We start from the raw sequence: 20,273 nt of genomic DNA, 5'->3' as shown, positions 1-20,273 counted from the left end.
TAACTATTGCTCTATCATTTGGTGTGCAAAGGAGTTCTGCAGGCAATCCCCTCAAGAGCCTGACCTGGCAATTGCCTACATGAAAAATAGATGCATGGAGGGTTGTAAAGTTTCTGCTGAGCATAGCCTGGCATGATTTGCTCTTGAAACATCTACCTGTAGCATGAGCGTAATAATAGGGTTTCAGGTCTAGTGAAGTTGATAGCATTACCCTTACAGAGCTGCACATGCCTAAGTATTATATCACTTGAGGGAGAAGGCAATTTGGTGAACTGTATCTCAAAGAGCCGAGGCGAAGTTGAGGGTATCGAGGCTTTTTGATGATGGATTCCCCTGCTGTCAATAAAGGCGTCCTTGACTGATTATGATCATTGCCCACTAGGGTAGTATGCATTTGTCTGGGCTGGATCCTGCAGATACTCATTATTAGATCTAACGACCATCTGTCTGTAAAGACCTTGTCTGTCACCTTCTGATGTCTGATGACGTCATTCTCTGGACCAGTGTCAAGACAACCGTTGCTTGGAAGCAGGTTCTAGATGTGGGTGGAAAATGGACTCAAATCATCAGGGTCAAGAGCCTCTTGCTCCCTCTGTGTCCTGCTTGCCCACTGATAACGAAAGAGACTTGTCAATGGGACCCAAGAGTGTATTTATATTCACTGCCAGCTCCCTCTGAGTTGGTTGGCACACCATGCAGCCTTGGCCAAGTAAAAACCAATCTGCATGGAGTGAGTTGAAAGGAAGGGAGGACGCAGGAGAGAGGAGAGGAGAGGAGAGGAGAGGAGAGGAGAGGAGAGATTGGATAATCTTCCTGTGTGTGTGTAAGCTTACTCTCACCACTAGTCTTATCCAAATGGAATATTAAAGGAGACTCAACCTCACAAAGTGTTATGGAGACAAACCTCTTTTTTCCCATTTATACTACTGAACAGACATGAATCAGTTTTCCACACCCTATTAGTGCCCTATTAAACTTGTGTGTATTAAATAATCCTACAAATATGCTGATTGGCATTGAAACACATTATTCATCACTTAGCTAAGATGTAATATTAAGAAAGTAATACTGTAAACGAAGACTGACTGTGGCTACTAAGTATTTAATAGCTATAGCTCTCTAGCTAATTAAACAAGCATTAACTCCTAGAGTTGGTTTAAAACTGATGGAAAGGCAAAATGACAAGGAGTGAACAAAACAGAATAACAGAAAAACAACACAGAGATTTGATTTATGCTTTATAGTACGGACATTATGTTCATATTTTTAAAAAATAGGTTCCATTTTTACAAGAGAAAAGGCTTTAAGGATGACAAGTAACTGATGTGCAGGGCAAATATAACACTGTCTTCACGGGGTTGCAAATCCAATTATCCTAAGAACAGGGCAGAGTTGCTTTTGTTAACCTTACGGTAATAGTTTACATCTTAGCTCACATGTGGGGGTTGCTTGAGGCCTAAACGATGATTTTTCATCCATATCATGTTATTCATCTATAAAGCTCTACTGTTGAAGCTTCCAAACTACCTCACATTACTTCTCTCATATAAATCTAGTAACTACAGTTTACGATCTAGTAACTACTTAACCTTAGATATCTCTCATGTACACACTAATGTTGGCAGAGCTGGTTTAAGGTATTATGTGCCTTTTAAATGGAATGAACTGCAAACTCCCCTCAAACTTGAGTCTTACATTCCTCTAGGAGATTTTAAAGCTTTATTATCTTATGTTCTTTATGATTTTTGTAACTGTTTTTATTAATTCCTTGTTTATTGTGTAGTTGTGTTGTTTCTGTCTGCTGACTGTGTCCATGTCTCATGAATGTTCTCAGGACTCTCTTGGAAAAGAGATCTTTATCTCAACGAGACTGCCTGATTAAATAAAGATTTTTTTTTTAAATACGGCGCAGGAGTGTCAAACGTGACACCATATATAAAATAAAAATATAAAAACTGTGGTATACTGTGAAATACAGGAAGATTTATCTGGTGGTGATAGGCTTAATCAGCATTGTGTGAACTCGCATGGCGAAGACATGGATGTAATGGACGTTCATTTATATGTAAAAATTCTGCGCTGCAGGTTTAATGCATTATTTTCACTCTTGTTCTTGATGCCTTTCAGTGCTTTTCGACCTCGTGAAAACACCCTGTTCACTCCTAACTAACACTCAGATAGTATTCTTTTTACCATGTAATTGCAGGTAAACTGTATATTCACATATATTTGAAGACTTACTGATATAAAATAACATTTTTTATATTGTACATATAACAATAATTGAAAAGATAAGCCTGTGTTTGTCCTCTGTTTATAAAAATTACCAATGTAAACAACCCTTTTACAGCAACACATTCAGTTGATGTTTTTTGTAATAAAAAACTATATAATCAGCTTGGGAGTGCTGGCAGGTTACAGTTCTGTGTTTGAATTACTATGGCAGAGCTCACTTCACATTTTGATCATATATTGTGCATTTAAACGATCAAATAATCCACTTTAAATCTAATGTCTAATAACTACAGTATGATATAGTGTACATTGTAAAAATACTCCTGCTGAAGCACAACTCTGCTATACAGAGTGATGTTACATGAAAACTGGCTGTATTTTTACACAACTTCTTACTTGATAATCTGCTAGTATAATCAAGGACTTCTCCATTCATGGAGCATCAAAAGTGCTGCCAATAAATTACATTTCTTTTTAACTTCTGTGCTTTCAAAATGTCATTTTGTAAAATACAGAGCCACTTTCATAGTGCCAGTGGATGGAAATATATTCATAAGAAGGCATGGACAGCAAGAAAGTCTCGGCATACCTGAACCAAAAAGCAAGCTCCTATGAAAGTTGCACTGAAAAATGACTTTGTCAGAAGAGGCCTATTCATCCGGGTACCTCTGAAGAGCATTATGCTATCATATTCTTCAGAATAATGTACATGGTTAGAGCCAGTTCTCTCAGTGAGCTACTCCGACGTCACTGTGACACTAACGGCCATGATAAAAGCTAAATATAAAGCTAAAAAGTGTACATCCTGGCACCTGCTATCAAAATGTGCCTCAGTAATTTAATATCTGTAATATCAAACCCACGTGTGTCACTGCTGCACAATGTCTACCCAGAATTCACATCACCTTACTGGAACAGACCTTGGCTCATCTTCCCAGCACTGCTGATCAATATAAGATGCAGGCTTTATAGATGGCTGCCACATTGTCACAGTCAATACTATGGCAAATGGCAATTATGGACGCATTATGAACAATTTCATGGGTGAGCTACCCTCGCCTCTTGGCAATACGGTTTCTATGACAGATTTGGCACTGGCAGTCTTGCGACACATCTGCCTTATTGCCTGTGTTTGGCTCACTCACTCACTCTGACATATTTGGATGTTCCATTCAGTCAACTACAGAGAATTGGTCAGGGGAGAAAATAGATTTGTTCAGGGATTTGTGTGGACTAGTGTACAACTGTGTGTATGCACGCATGCAGGTATTAACATGCGTGAGTGCATGTGAACATGTGTGGTATGTGCATGTATACAACTATCTGTGCAAGCACTGTGTGTGCAAATGTGTGTGTGTGTTTTTTTTTTACAACTGAGCATGCATGGATGTGTAGGCTATATGGGCATTTAAGTACAAATGTGTATGTGAGTGTGTGTTTTTAAAGAGCTGTGCAGCAGTAGTAACCTTGAATACTACTATAATGGATGATGGTAAGAACCTTTGGTATGATATTGCAGATGCTTCCTTTGCAGCTTTATGTTACAATAACCTTAACTCTTTATGAACTTTCACACTCTGTTTGAATAGTTAATTTTACACATAATTTTGAATTAACAACAAATATTCAGTTAATTCATATCCAATGTAATAAGTTTTGGCTTTCTTCATGTGGACTCTGCTCTTTTTTGCTCTGAGTGAAGAAGTGCACTTTTTAAAACCTGTACTAAACCTGAATGCGTCTGTGCCCTAATGGGAGGCTTCTACTTTAAGCTGGCCATGTGTCTCTCTGGTGGGTACCTGTCTGGTCAGCTCAAGGACTTCACTGGTATGCTGTTGGGGAAAAAATTAACCATAACTCTGTGAGTGGTTTTCATGAGAGAATCTGTGCATGTCACTGCACTGATTCAGTGTTTACTGTTTATATTTTTCTCCCAGATGAGCTACCAGGCAGCTTTTCCACTTGGAAATTCAACATGAACACATGCAAAACCCGGATGTCAGACCTCTTCACCAGCAAAATAAAATTAAATGCATTAAATGTCAGCCCACCAAATGCAAGTGTGCTAAGTCATGTGAAAATGCATAAACATCTTTGTAAACTGAATATTTAAAAAAATGTAAATGTCATTTTAACTCGGGAAACATTTCTAAGTGAACTCAGTGTGTGTAAAAAAGATATTCATGACAGAAATCTGAAAAATAAATGTAACAATTCTACAAATTATGATTATAAAACTATATTTATCAACATTATGTACCAAGTTACTGATCATCTAATTTAAATAAGTTCAAGAGACATCTGAGTGCAAAAATACAGTATGTTAAAATATTTTGCAATATGCAAAACACATTTGGGAATCAGTAGAAAGTCTATTGTCTTTTGTGAAATGCTATGTTTAGTTTTACCATTTGCTTTGCAAGTAAACTAGGAAAACTAACAAAAACTAACAAAAATGATATTCAAGATAGCTACTCATACTTATTTAGTTTTTAAAATGATCCATGTTGCTCATAGAAGTCCACAAATAAACACAAGGAATTCCACAAGTAACGCATAAATGTGATACTGTCAACATAATTAAAGTCACTTTAGCTCAGGAGATTTGTGAATGACAAAAAAAATCTTAGCAAAATGTTAACTTATTTCTTCTCAAAACATTATTAGTGATGTAATTAATGTTATCTGGAAAAAAAACATATATTATTATTATTATTTTAGGAAATTTAGTTAACCCCAGTAGTCCAGTTGGTAGGATTAAGATTATCCGTTTTCTGAAAATGTGTTTTGCACTTGAGGGTTTACTTAAGCTAGCGTTAATTTTCCGTTACATTGTAACGGTCGAATACACTAATTTACCGTCAGAAATAAGATAAACCAGGTTATCTCACTTTACTTCTGCTGTAGTGTTATATGATAAAGTAACGTTTTTGTCACAATTGTGTTTTATAAAATAAAAATGTTAACTCTCCCCTGAAGAAAGTAAAACTTGATGCTAGCTTTTTTTTTTTAATCATTGAAGCTAGCTCAGATAGCTGTATGAGCAACACAGGAGTGGCGGCAGTTACTACTACTAAGGTAACATAATGAGTAATTTTTGAGTCACAGCTGTATCGTCATCATTTAAATTGTAGCTTTATTACACTAGCTAGCGTCTGGGCAAAGTATTGGCATTGCTGGAGTGACACCGACGTTGGACTTCGTCAGCTGGTGTAAAACACATGCCGTCCTATCCTTGCTCTCTCCTGTTTGGGGCGAATTTAATTGATCCGGGCAAACCGCGACAGCCGCTGAGGTGGTTTCCCTTGAATCCACAAAGCTGAGCATTTCGAGCGGGAATTGTCTCTTTTGCCAAGGTGCACATTGTTTTTTTTTATAGAGCACTCTTATTCAAGGAGAAACCAGCAGGAATCCAAAATACAACCGGAGTAATTAGCTGCATTGTTGTGGAGGCAGCTCGGAGGAGGGAATGGATGCAGGCAAGCGAGCAGAGGCGCACCGAGGCAACGATCTGACAGACCCAGCTCCTCAGTGATGCAGCTGTTTATCCGCGCTGTGGAAAACCCAGGACACCCCGGAGACTGCTTTTAAAAACGCCAACAGGCAAGAAATCAGCGGCTATTTGTTATTCTGCACGTGTTGGGATTACATATGAAGAGCAGGGGGAGAGCCATGTAGGCAGTCTACTCAATGCCTTTTACACAGAGAGAAAATGATACCGCCTCTTTGATTTTTTTTAAAATTCCCTTGTTTTCCACACCGATGTGATTTGTCCGCCTGTTTTCTCCCCTTTTAGCCGTGATCTTTTTTTTCTAGCAGACCCGCCTAGTGTTTTTGCTTTTTGTTTTGAACGTGGAAGCCAAATATCAACTTGGTAATATTACAGAAGTGTGCGGAGGGGAGAGGACAGCGTTGGCATCCATCCATGCGCGCTCCACACCGGACTATTTATTATGGAATTGTGACCCCAGCCGAGATACAACACATGCTCCCTCCTCCTACACTTTCTCCAAGTATGTTCATGTAATGACGAGGTATTTTGTTGCATATCTTGTGTAAAATGCTCTGGATGTCGGGGTATTTTGCCGGCTTTCAGTGACGCAACATCTCACACAGACTGCATGAGAAATACATGACTAGAAGGGCGTGAACTTGCAGACACTAACCCTTCCCATTAATAAAGCATCTACTCATCTTTAAAGACAGTTTTCCTCCGTTTGCAACCCCCTTGTCCCTTCATTGATCTAAACTCATCCCGTGGAAATAATGGATCTCAAAGCGGACTCAGAGGACATGGACTACAAGCAGCCGGCTCCCATTGAAGTTTTCGCCAGCAGATCCACGCTGCATGGCATCTCGCACATGTTCACTTATGAGCGGATGTGTATCAAGCGCAGCCTGTGGATTTTGTTCTTTCTGGGCTCCGTGGGTGTACTGGTGATGGTGTGCGTGGACCGGGTGCAGTTCTACTTCCAGTACCCTCATATCACCAAGCTGGATGAGGTGGCTGCTCCGATGATGATATTCCCATCGGTCACCTTCTGCAACCTAAACTCCTTCCGCTTCAGCAGGGTGACGCGCAACGACCTGTACCACGCTGGAGAGCTCCTTGCCTTGCTCAACGGCAGGTGTGTGTGTGTGTGTGTGTGTGTGTGTGTGTGTGTGTGTGTGTGTGTGTGTGTGTGTGTGTGTGTGTATCTGTTCTGTGTGTTAAGGGCTGACTGTAGCCTTCAGCAGGTCTACCTGTTGGTATTCATAATGTCAGAGACAGGTTTGCTAACAAAAAAAAGCACTTTGATGACAGACATATTATAATCTTTGCTTTCCTGCCATACAGTAGTCCAGTTTCTTCTGTCATGTAGATTAAAACAAACCAGTGCTCAGCTCACACAGACTTCCAAACAGACTCACTGGCTGCTTGCTTAGATTTTGCCTCAGGGAAACCCATCTGTGAGGATTTGGTTGTTGATTCAGGATTTGATTGTGTCCACTGCACAATGTGAGATAACAGTGAAAACTTGAAAAAAAAATGGCTTAGATATTCCAGTGCATTAAGTTATCAAGAAATGGAGCAATTCTTCATTTCAGTAAAACTGACTGACAACAATTACATCACTAAATCCTTGAACTCACTGACTAAATACTGACATTTCTTCTTTTGATATCTAGTAAAGGGATACAGTGGTAATTCTTTAGTTATTAGGCCCAGCGGTTTAAATCTAGAGAGCTTTAAAAATCTCTGAAATTTGAATTGGTTTTTGAACAGCCTAGTGGAAATGCAAAGTTACTTTGAATTGTCTCAACTGTCATATGGGAGTTAATACCTGTCACACGGGGAGATGAGCAAACAACATGGACAAAGCATGCAAAACCTTTCAAGGCTCTCAGTGAATATGAACTGTGACTGACCTTAGCCTGAGGTAATTGAGGGAAAAAAAGGAGGGGAAGGGGTGGGGGGGTGGGGGGGGTGAAAGGTGTTTTCTGGAAAGTGGAGAAAAGGCTCAGCATCAGAGTTGAAGGCAGCAAGGTTATTTAATAATGTAGTGACACTACAGATCATGTCAGCTAAAATCCACACTGTACTGTACATAAGCTTCTGTATGTATGAAACCCTATGAAACATGAAATATACCCCGAACATCAGTCTGTTGATACTGTTTGATAAAAAAGAGATTGACCGCTTTTTTTTTTTTTTTTATCACAGATCATGTGAATCCCTCAGGTAACAGATAATGGATGAGATGTCTCTAAGTGGTTCATATAAAATGATGGAGAAAATGCCACTGGTGCAATTCCTTGCCTCATCATTTTACCGCTTGTGTGATATGAATATCTCAATATTGGTTAAGTAGAAAAGTAGGTTTTTAAATCCCCTGCTGACAAAGTGTGGAGAGATGTGTGTGTGTGATTCACAAGTGCATCCCCTCCCTTTATACTTGTTGATTTCTGCTGTGCTTTGATCATTTAGTCTTTTGGGAGCCATGACAAGCTCACCGTTCACCGTTGAAACTTGTGACTTGGAAATTTCTTCACTTTTTCTTTTTCTGTGTCACCCAGCTTATCCTGATCATGTTTAACAGTATAATACAGATGACCGTCCTCCACTCTGTATTCACAGCTATAGCAGTAAAACACATACACATACACAGAGAGACGTAGCATCTATGTAAAAATATAAGAAATTGACTACACATAAAGACATCTAAATATCATCTTGAACATATTGCTCAGTGTATTTTTAGCATATTGATCCACACAGCAGTGCCTCTCTCTCTCTCTCTCTCTCTCTCTCTCTCTCTCTCTTTCTCTCTCAATACAACAGCCATAAATCCTACATTTACGTAGCTTATACATTTTCAGTTTTTGTTGACATTGTCAGAAAGGGGATAATTCTACTGTATGTTAATTATTGAGGTCATAGTGGGTGGTGGTGGTGGTGTACTGGGGTGTGTTATATAGAATGGTGTTCCTAATATTTTGTCCACTCCATTAACATGCATGAGGGAAGCGAAATAGCAGGAACACTTTTCAGTATAATGCACTCCAGTACACCACCACCATCACCACCCGCAATGAGCTCAGTAATAAACATAAAGTAGAATTATCACCTTTCTGACAATGTCAACAAAAACTGAAAATGTATAAGCTTCGTAAAAGTAGGATTTATGGCGGAGCTGTTGTATCAGATTGCATTAGATTGCACAGGACAATCAGGAGGATATAGACAGGAGGACACAGGAGGATATAGACCTCTATGTATGTATCCATATTACAGGTGATAACCTTACAGGAAAACAATAGATTCCATCGCTTCGGGCTGTGTTTCTAGTGCTTTGCATGGTGTAGATTTCAACCAGCGTGCCTACATCCTATGTGCATATGTTTCTCTGTGTTTGTACTGTCAGCAGCGACGGCAAAACATTACAATGTCAACACAGGCCTCCACCTCTTTGACTTATTAGTGCTGGTTTACTGGAAGCTAACACATGTAGAGCACCTGAAAGAGCAACGAATAAGAGAGACAAAAACAGAAAAATGAAACATTCCGAGTGACTTTGGAATGAGCTGGCTTTAGATGGAGGGAGGGGACTATAAGCAGAGGCAATTAACTTGTGTCTCGTAAGCTGTGTGATGAACAAGTCTTTATCCCCATGTAATTAGAGCTGTTTGTTAAGCTACAGAGTTGTCCTACTGATTAACACTCTCTCATCCGTCTCACTGTTTCTTACCCCCTCTGTTCCATTTGGCCTTGAGGGAGACCCCCCCCCCCCTTGACTTTTTGCCCTTACAGAGCTAGGTACAGTACATGATGCTCTTTTTAGAGATGACGAGGCCAACGTTGCAAGCAGGTCTTCCTTTCTGACAGTCTCACTGAGGTAGAAAAAGTCCAGCGTGATGAGGATTAAGGAGGAAAAACAAAGGAGCTGTAAATAAAAAGCTCCTTGGGCTTTCTGTGGACATTCCTTTTAAATTTAACATTGATTGGGTAGAAAACATTGCATCGGTAAGCTTCTTGATATCAAGCACCAAGCTGTGGGTTTTGCGGTGGCTCCGAGTCTGTGTCTGACACTACCTCAGGAGGAAGCAGCAGGCAATACACCCCTCTCACTCCACCCCTCCACTTTCTTATTGTGTTTTCGCAGGTTAAAGTCACACTTGGCAGTGCGTAACATCACGAGTAAATTGCTCTATTTTATTTTTATTATGTCGCAAAGGCAATTATATGATAATTAACAAAGAAAGGTCATTTTGGAATAGGTGTTAGTAGTGTGGCGTACGCTGCCAAAATATGTTGGATCAGCTCATGAAAGTCAGAGAAGCGAGTCCTTTGCTTACACAGTTCTTAAGGCCTTAACATGTTTCCTGAGCTTGCAAACATGCTCCAAATTCACATTAACAGTATGTGCAGGAAGTGCTACAAAACGTAATGCTTGATAACTTCAACTGCGTGAGCTACCTCAGCAGGATCACGGGTTGTAATCATGATTTGAATGGTGTAAAAAAGTGCTCGGGAGAGGACACGGGGAAAGCCAGATCATCATGCAGAAAATACAAAGTCAAAGAGTTACTTCTAAAGTAGATTTTTCAGATGTGAGTTCATTTGCATTTATATTGTGACAGTTTACCAGAGAGAAGATTATCATTGAGGTGACATAAGTAGGCAATTTAGTGTTGGAATTAGGTTATTAACAGTTCAAAAGTGATCCCTCAATAGCAAGGTGGTGTATGTCTTTACTATATTATGCTTCAGTGGTTTATTTGTGCAGTTGCTCATCAATATCACAGATAGGTTTTGTTTCGCCTCACCTCTCGTTGGCCCTAGTTTGCATTTCTATGATCTTGTCCAGAGTGGCATAATAATTGTGTCACAGGTACCCTTACCTTAACCATCATTAAGATGCTATTATCAAAACTCAGCCGCCAGAAATCTTCGCTGTTATCCATTTTCAAGGACACTGCACAAACAATCTCATCCTCGTTAGTGTACGAGTTCAATTAGCGCTAATTGGATAATTACCTTAGATGATATCAAGATGTGTTCGTTGTTGTTTCACACAGCCAGGGGTATGAGCACCAGCTTAATACAATAGGAGTATGAACTGCTGTGGAGGAAGATTCATTTAGTTTATTTTTTTGAGCCGAGGATGTGAACAGTGTGTACAGTTTTGTGACTACAGTCTCACAGTCAAAGCTCTCTCTGAAAATCAGTGGTCTCTCATATTTACTCTCTTCTCTCATGAGGTGGCGAAGTGATGCAGATGCTCCTTCATTCCTTTTAGTCCCCGCAAGAAAATTAAAGTGCTTGTGGCCCATAATCCAATTTAGTCTCCCCCTCCCAACGTCGTGAGTTTGCTGTGATTGCTTTAGGGAGCAGTGGCAGGGCAATATTAAAAAATCTACCCATATTATTGTGATTGTATGCGCTTCAACTAAAGCCTCCTGACTCGGGGATCTGAACACGGCGTCTTAAGTGCTCTCCTGGCAGCTTTGTGTTGCTTAAAAGACAGAGACTCAGGATACAATTCAATTAAATTCAGAATATACCACAACAGGCTGTATCTTCTTATTAGAACAAACCATGACAATGTAGTGATGTAGTCCCAATGTAAGTCAGAGCACTGAACTAGTTCTGAGCTGTGCTTTTATCAAACATATATTTTTTTTCAGTCAGCAGCTGGCCTGTGTAGTTTGACCTGTCATTTACAGGGGCACACACTAACGTTATCCAAACATTACCATTCCTGTCACTGGCAGTAGCAGGTAATTCAGTTATGAGACTGCATCAGTCACTGGAATTACTATTGCATCTTGTGATGTATGTAGCTGATTAATATTAAACGTTCAGTGCCTATAGTATAACAGTAATTAACAATGTAGAAATAATAATAATAACAACGTGGAAACTGGAAACATAATATATTATAATCTGTTAAGTAACTCTAACTGTAAATGATGGCAATTGTGTCACAGCAGCTGTATCTTATTACAACTTGTGAGGTTACATTTTTCTGCAACAATATACATGCTGCTTCCCAGGCTTCACTGCAGCAGAATGCAACCATTTTCAAGCATTTTGTGGTTGTTTTTCACTGTTCATTTGTTAAATAACCCTTCTAAAAAATACTTGCCTAAAACCCACGCACCTCTCTTGCTAATGAACTTCTTTAAAAACTATGTAATTAATATACTAAAGCCAGCCAGACTACACATTTACAATTCATGATCTGTTCACACATTCACACACAAATGCAGTTAAGCATTAACCCTGCATAACCCTAATGTGCCTTGATAGAATTCAAACACTAGCCAGATGTATTATGGATAAAATAGCAGCTAATGAGGAAACCTTTCTTGTGTTTATAATAGAGCTCGGTTGTTTATGAAGCTTGGAAACGGTGGTCCTCTCAAGATAAATAGAAAGAAGAAGGCAGCTCTTCTTTTGGTAATACTGATATTTTACTCAATGATGTTGCTGTTTACTAGTTGTAAGAGTGATAGATGTCTGTATAGGGAGAGTTAATGGATTCGTAATCATAGTAATTAACGGTTGAAACATCTGTTATATTCCGCAAACATTTAATTGGTCTTAGGTGTCACTTCACACCTGATCTTTGATGTCGCAGTGTTCAATTTGATGACAATATAGCGTGACATTCAGTTCAACTGAGTCAGAAATAGTCCCAATCTTCTGTCACAGTACTGTTAAGTCCATTGAACATGAAGCATGACGGATTCCTATCTCTCTTCAGTGTTACGAGAGAAGTACAGAGAAACAGGCTCAGGTTTTCATTTCAAATTACAGCACATACCGTCTCACATGGTGAATATTTTATTTAATTCTGTTTGTAGCAGGTAAACAACACTGTGGCTGCAGTGGAACATATTACATTTCTTGTAATTTGGTTGGGACTTGAGTTGAAAACACATTGCCGGTTGAATATTAAGACAGCGCTCACAAAAGAAATAATGTAATATTTCATTTTTTATTCATGGATCAACTTACGTTTTTCCCCTGTCATCAAGGGACAAAATCTTGTTCAGGAGCTCCGACAAAGCTTGACCTTGTGAAATTAAAAAAAAATCCACTAAGATTCACCACCAATTACGGTTTTGAAGTAGTGCCCATATCCATGAGAAATAACTCTGCTGTCAGCGTCCACAAAGTCATTCACAGATTTATTGTCAGAGGAGAAGGGTACGCCTTTTTCTTTCTGTGTCTCTTACAGTTTTCAGTTCTAACTCTTGTTCCTCCAGCTACGGGGCAGTCGTCATTGAGCTGTCAAAGATCATAACAATAACACAATACATGAGCCTTATTTTCAGAGGGCTGCACACAGACTTAGAAAGTCATATCAAAAACCCTTACCTTACTGTTTTGCAAAAACTTGGAAGAAACATAAGGAATAACCACCTTGTTTACCTGTTAATTCAAGACACCATTATACAGTCCATTACAGTGTTATTCACTCTGATAGACTCTGTGTGTCCTAACAAATTATCCTCATAAGTGTCTGTCAGTAGTGCTTAATCTTAGCACTCCATAATTTGGATGCTTGTACCACTGATGGCCCATCGCTCAGCAGGGGTCATCAACCGGCCTCCTTTTTTTCCGAGCAGGGCCACACCAGTTAATTGAGGTTAATTTGTATCTGTGAATGACTGTGAGCAGGTGCGGGAGGTTGGCGGTGGTTGTCAAGCAGAAACATGACATAAATGAATTCCAACGTGTTTTCTTTCTGAGATTTTTTTTTGCAGTTTTATTTGAGTTTAGCGTGTGTTGATGCACACAGATGAATCATACTGTATAGTGTTTCATGTGTTTGTGTAGAGGAAAGGCAGATAGACCAAGAGAAAATCAGTATGCATCCTACCTTGCATGACACACCTGAATACGCTTTGCACTTACAGCAGATGCTTTGTGAAGTGTTTTGCTTTGAATTAAATGCTAAATCATGTATATACACATTTTCAGAGTGTGGAGGGTCCTCAGTCAGAATTACAGCATTACGGATGTTGTTATCATTCACATGTGAAAATGCTCTGCCACCACAGTTAATCCTCGCTGTTTGGCAGAACGATTGACATGATTGTGTAAGGAGAAATATTTCCATCCTTAAAATAATGAGCTATTTTCTCCCGCTCTGTGACACCCGTGGTGGCAGGCATGTCACAGCTTAGCTGCCAGTTTCACACAATATTTGGATAATATTGTGAGAGCTTGCTAACTGAAGGTTTTTGGAGAGCTGACATGCACGTATGTACCTTTTGTTCAGTTAGAGGCTGAATATGCTCTTTTTTGCTGCTTCTCTATTAATTTTTTACATGTTAATCCCCATTGTCTTGCTAAAAACGCTTGTCTTCCTGCCAAACGTTTTAAATGCACAATTTAAAATGGAATTAAGGTACATCTAAGGTTGCATCTTGCTTTACTTTGGGAATTCCTTGAAGTTATGTCTGTTTTTTGCTTTGTCAGGGGTAGGTTAAGGTTTTGTTTTTGAAAATGATTATGTTGAAATAAAATAAAATAGAATTATGGTTTATGAAAGTTAGGGATGGGTATCATTAGGATTTTATTGATACTACTATTATTTATACTCCTTGTTGCTTTGGTTCTTCATTGCCAAATGTTCAGATACGTGGCAAACTAAAGAAAGCAGTCAGGCTACATACAGACAGTTTAGCCAAACTAGCGCACTGGGAGACTGCAGATGAAACTATTGCTTCTCTACATGCTTATGCTTGTTAAACAGGCGTATTTATAAAGTATTGGCTTTTTACTCACAAAGGTTTATTGTACTTAGAGTAACAAGCATAGTTGTCGTCAACTCGAGTCAAACGTTATCTTTCACGTCACCTGGTTCACTCCACCGTGGCCTCTCTGCTCTACTGTTTGCTCCGTGTGTGTGTGTGTGTGTGTATCAGTGTGTGTGTGTGTGTGTGTGTTTGTGTTTCTCTTCGCTGTGTGTGTGTCTGTGTGTGTATGTGTGTGGAGGAGCTGAGCCCTGACACAGTGAGAAAAAGAGAGGCTGCAGCATGATAATAACTTGAACCAAAATGTGAAAAAGTATCGATAAAATAACAAACCATAAAAATACTTCAGTTTATCTGATTGACACTAAAATGAGAACAGCTGGTCCACCTTAAAGGTCAGTCCACCTTAAGTAAGCCTAGTCAGGTCAGGCTAACACATTGTTGCTAACTTTTGGGCTAACCCCCTTCAGTTTACCAGCAGTTTGATTTCCAAATGAATGGATATTTGGCATTGTTTTGGCATTAAAAAATATAAATTTTTGGCCTGGCAGGGGTCCTTGTTGACAAGGCCTGTACAATTACAGGGGAAACACTTTTGTTTGCTAAAGAGAGATGAAACAAAGTTCGATCTTGGAATTTTACGGTTCATGTGTTGCGTCTTAACTCCACAGGTGCAGCCTTAGAAAGAAGAACAGAAAAGGTCCTGTAGGAAAAAAACAAAAAGGGGTCATGTAACCCTATAATTGCTGTTGTGTGGTTTTACACTAAAATTAGCCATGGAGATTAAACTATGGAGGGTAATGTATGAACAGATGGTTAATATTGTGGTTTATTAGTGCATGTTTGTGCATTTCTGAATGTCCACATGAACTAAGTCCAGAATCTTCCTGTCCAGGTATGAGATTCGGGACCCACACCTGGTGGAGGAAAATGTCCTGCAGATCTTGAAGGAGAGGGCTGACTTCGACAACTATAAGCCCCGCCCCTTCAACATGCGCGAATTCTACGACCGAACGGGCCATGACATCAAGGACATGCTGCTCTCCTGCTACTACCGAGGCATGGAGTGCAGTGCTGAAGACTTCACAGTGGTGAGTCAGGCATGTCCGTAGTTAGTTGTTGTCTGTGACACCAAGTGAGTCCCGCCAAAGACGAGGATAAGCTGAACATGTTTCTAACACAAAGTCAGTGTTAATATATTTTATTATTACATCCATGTAATATGACCTCTGTTGAGCAATCATCACAGATGTTTGCTTCTCTGAAATGACACGGCAGGATATATGAGGAACATCTGTCCAGCAAAGAGAAATGTAAACACTGTATTTTATCTTCAATCCAATCACTTGGGCTTCATCAGTTCAGATCCTTCTGTTCCCGCTCTGGACTGAGAACTGAGAACCACTGTGTACACGGGTGTGACTTACAGGCCAAGGGGCGCTGAGTGTACACCTCGGTATAGTGATACAAACCATGTACAAATCTGCCTTCTGGCCTTCGTGTGATAGTTTACAGCCTCTGTAAGGTTGAGCAATGCTCTCATAAAAGGTTGAATGTTGGTCTTTTGCTGAGCCCTGGGTTAGTGCCATAAGGCTTGCTTTATGAGGAGTAAGAAGTTAAAAAAATATTTCCTGGGAGTGTTTGTTTTTCTCATTTATTGAATGGTTACCTTTGTATTTGCCGCACAGTTTGGGGATTCATCGGATCTGCAGTAAAAAAAAAACAAAAAAAAACACAAAACTGTTTAAAGCACATGAGGTTTCACTTGTCCTGACAGATTAGCTATGGTTGTCATCAGAAATAAACCAGAAATACCAGCGAGAACGCCCAATATGCACTTTTGACCTTGTTCTGTAAGTGAAACACTCACAGAAGAGCAGTTGGTTAATAATGTAATGTGTATTTTGCAAGAAACATATACAAACATTTCCATTACTTCAGACCAGGGTTTATGTTAGCCGGCATATGCTGGATTTTGCCAGTATCATGTGTAGTTGCCCAGCAGCTGCAGGCTGTCCGCATGGCTGCATTCAATTAACAATAGTAAGGCTATTAATTTTGTGTTATTGTTGCATAGATGCTCAGTTTGCAAAGTTTGTGAAGAGTTCATTCTGCTGACTACTTTTTATAAAATTGTTGGATCATAGTGTTTGTGTTTTTTGTGTATTATTGCTGTTTAAATGTAGGCTGTTATATGGCTGTTTAAACATATGACTGGCAGATGTTTATTAGGCTGAAATTCTGGAATATTAACGACCATAACGGCCGTCAAAAAAATAAGTCTAGCGTAAACTCTGCTTTAGACTTTTCGTAGAAAGCATAGAGAACAAACACAGCTTTCTCTTTTGTGTACTAGATGATTGATTTTCTTCACCATCTAGTCATTAACTGTCTGCCTGCGGTTTGGTGCTCGGCAGGTAGCGTACAGTGTTTATCTGAGCTTGTTTGCTGACAAAAGCTGCTTACTGCTGCTGGAAATGGGGTTGATACTGTAAGTGACTCTCAACTATACAGTAAATGTGTGAACTGAAATTATGCGGTGCAACAGAGCTGCAGAGTCGGCTGACGTTTCTTTCTGTGTTTGTCAGTATGAGTGACCCCTTTCCAAATAACTCAAAGCCATTTCATTCATAGAAATATTATTTTCAGTTAACTTACATTTACAAAAATGTGCCCTATTGTTTATTGCTATGTTAATGTCTGATTAACTAAGACAGCAGTTATAGTGAGGGGGCCACCTTGTTGCATTAGCTGATTGAAGAACTGAAATACTAAATTCATTCATGCTGAAATTGAATTCTTAATAAATACAGAAAAAGCGCATGAGAACCTTTTGAGAGACACATGGCAACTTCAACTGTTTATGCATATGAAATTGATGCATTAGGAGTCACCAAATCACCAAATTAATTCCTAAAATAAGAAAATCTAAAAAAAAGAGATCACATAACATAATGCACATAAAAAGGGGGCTCACAGTAAAATGTGCCACATTTCAACCAGTGACATCCTGCGGCAGGACTCAGGAGAGGGATCTAATCTAGACAGAGCAACTATCCTGCAGATGCTCATGCCAGAGCAGGTAGCGAGTGATATATAGTATATTGATAAGGTTGATGTCTCTTGAGAATCCCATGGTAATTCCAGCTTTTTGTTTTTGAACTGATTCAGTGCAGCTCCTTTACACATCATTTAGTGATGGGCCTGTATTTACTGTCACTTGTAAAGGAAGTCATCCTGCCACAGCTTTCTATGAGACAAAGTGAAACTGCTCTGTAGAGGCTGACACATTTCCACATAAAACTGAGTCACACAAATCGTATGAACCTTTTCTTGTCCAGAAAACTGTAAAGTCAACCACAAATATCATCTATCCTCCCTTTATTTTCCCAATCCTTCAGATAAATGCATATGCTCAAAAGAAAAAGAGTCGCTTTATCTGAAGGTGTGCTTCAGATGACAAACAAACTGCACTTCTAAACCACTGCACCTGTTTGATAAATAACATGCACGTCTGTAGGCAGAGAAAAAGAAAGAAGGCAGGAAAAGGCTTAGTAAATCTGGCTTTTTGTTTCACTCTTACACCCTGTGTCCTTCAGCGGTCCTCTGAGGTAGAATATCTCATGCTCTGAGGATTTTTCCCTCCCATATCCCGTCAAACCATGTAGTACAGCAGTGAGCAGCAACACGGCCCACATGGCGCGGCTCCTCTAATATGCTGATGTGTCCACATTTACTGTAGTTGATTGTGCTTATGGCAGATGGTGCTTCGCAGGGCTCACCTGTATTAGTACAGTGGTGGACCTGGAAGGAACAGCTCAGCAGAGAGTACTAATGGTGTGGAAAGAAGCTTCAGTGCAATAGAAAAGGAGAAAAAAAAGGAAGTCGAACACTCCCAACAGCCTCTGCCTCCAAACCCCAGAGAATGGAAGCAGTATAACTGTGATTAACACTGACTTCAGCTTCAGCTTGTTTACCCCCAGCATCGGCATGCCTCACTAGCCGCTCCCTGTCTGTGGAATATGGCCAGAAACAAATGGTGACTTGAGTCTGGTTGCATCGCGTTATTTTGTCAGTGCTCTGATAAAGATGGAAAATAAAACAGTCAGACTGCAATAGTGGTAAGATTAGTAATCCCAGATAAGATGGTGAGAATCTGTAATATAGTACAATCTACCAGCCTCTGATGGATGAATTGACTTGGATGCTTAACAGTTTCTACAGTATCAGAATTGATTTCAAATTGTTTTCAGGTTCACATTCAGGTGTTAAGTCTGCCATTATTCAATCAGAACAGTACTATATATCCTTGTCAGGCCAATGTGCTGCCATTTTCATCAATTAATGATCAAAACCCAACAGGACAGTGTCATATCACAAATTTTCATTCATTACTGCAGGAAGTATTACAGATTAATAATTCCTGCTCTCTATGACCCCCTCAATTCTACTAAATGTTTCCCTGCCTCCTCTTTCTCCTTGGAAAGACTTTTATTAATTAGGAATGCAGAAGGTGGTCCCTACGTCTTTTAGCTCAGCTGATATTAAGAACAGCAGGAAAGAAAAATTACCCTCAATTAATATTAATAGGTGGCCTACAGCTTCTGAACTATAGCTGCAGGAGATAATACAAAAACCTTAAAAAGTGAGTGAAGTACACGACTGTAATTAGATTTTTTATGACCTTGTGTTTGATTAGAAAGACACATACGTCGACACTTGGAGGAATCATAAACGAACAGAATCAGCTTCAGAAAATGATTGAGTCCACAGTCTTATCTAATTGCATTTCTAAGGAACCCTCTGCGGATAATATGTTGATAGATGATGGATGTCACAACCTCTAAGTTATTCCATTTGGAACACCTCAAGACACCCACGTCTGACTTCAATCGCAGGGGAAAACTCTGACAGACTTATAACTTCGCAAGACTCAAAACCAAAGCTCTGGGGGTTGGCAGCAAGAGACGACACATGAGAGGGAAAACAAGAAGAAGAAGAAGAGAGAGACAGATCGACAGAGACTGTGGCCCAGGTAACAACAAAGTCCTTGGGACGAAACTGAACATAACGGTCAAGTGTTGCAGAGGCACAAAGACACAGAACAGCAGGTGCCACAGCAGCAGCAATAGAAATACTATCAGTAGACACACAGGTTTGTGCTCATTTAACCTCTCAGAGACTTCAGAGGGAAACTGTATCTCCCTTTTCCAGCTGCCCAATTGTTTGCCCAAACACAATGAAATATGGCAGCTCAATAGGTCTCTAAAAACAAAATATCACCTTCTGTCCAAATGCATAGTAGGAAATATAACTGTTGTAACTTATCTAGGTTGTAGTGGTAATTACACAAGATCTTAGGCTGTCTTGAACTAATTAAAAATATAACCTCTATCTCACTAGTTTTCTCCATGTCCCAATAGCCAGTTCAGTCTGTGCAGTCTCCCTGTACAGTCCATGCACTCCAACACTACTCCAATAGTTATTACGATATTCTGTTTTCTGCGTTAACAGCATGATTCGTCCTGCTATATTCAAAGGATGTAGAGTTGCCAGCCAAGTGAGGAAAGTAGCAAGCTTGTGAGATTTGAGAACATCCTCCCATGATTAACGTTTCGACGTGTCAACACGCAGTTTTAGCCATTTAATTGACATTTTAATACCTTTAAACTTAGTTGAATTAAGAAAATTGATATAGCTGTCTTTAAACACCTATTGAAATTGTTACAAGACTTCAAAAACTTATCTCTTTACAGCAAATGTACAAAAGCTCCCTGAAAAAGCTC

General features: G+C 39.6%; 1 protein-coding gene across 3 annotated transcripts in view; it reads left to right on the top strand.

Annotated features, from left to right (window-relative positions):
* The first annotated feature begins 5,050 nt into the window (after nucleotides 1-5,050).
* asic1b (acid-sensing (proton-gated) ion channel 1b) overlaps nucleotides 5,051-20,273 on the top strand; it is a 187,139-nt gene continuing 171,916 nt past the window's right edge. The window contains exons 1-3 of one of the 3 annotated variants that reach the window (XM_044349749.1): nucleotides 5,051-5,313; nucleotides 5,615-6,863; nucleotides 15,383-15,578. In XM_044349749.1, coding sequence (XP_044205684.1) covers nucleotides 6,502-6,863; nucleotides 15,383-15,578 — 558 coding nt within the window. In that variant the 5' untranslated portion in view covers nucleotides 5,051-5,313; nucleotides 5,615-6,501. The other 2 variants (XM_044349750.1, XM_044349752.1) reach the window with 2 other exon arrangements.

This window comes from Thunnus albacares, chromosome 4 (assembly GCF_914725855.1).
Source record: "Thunnus albacares chromosome 4, fThuAlb1.1, whole genome shotgun sequence".
Taxonomy (NCBI): Eukaryota; Metazoa; Chordata; class Actinopteri; order Scombriformes; family Scombridae; genus Thunnus; species Thunnus albacares.
Note: the sequence above shows the minus strand (reverse complement) of the source record. Positions and strands in the feature narration are given on the sequence as shown.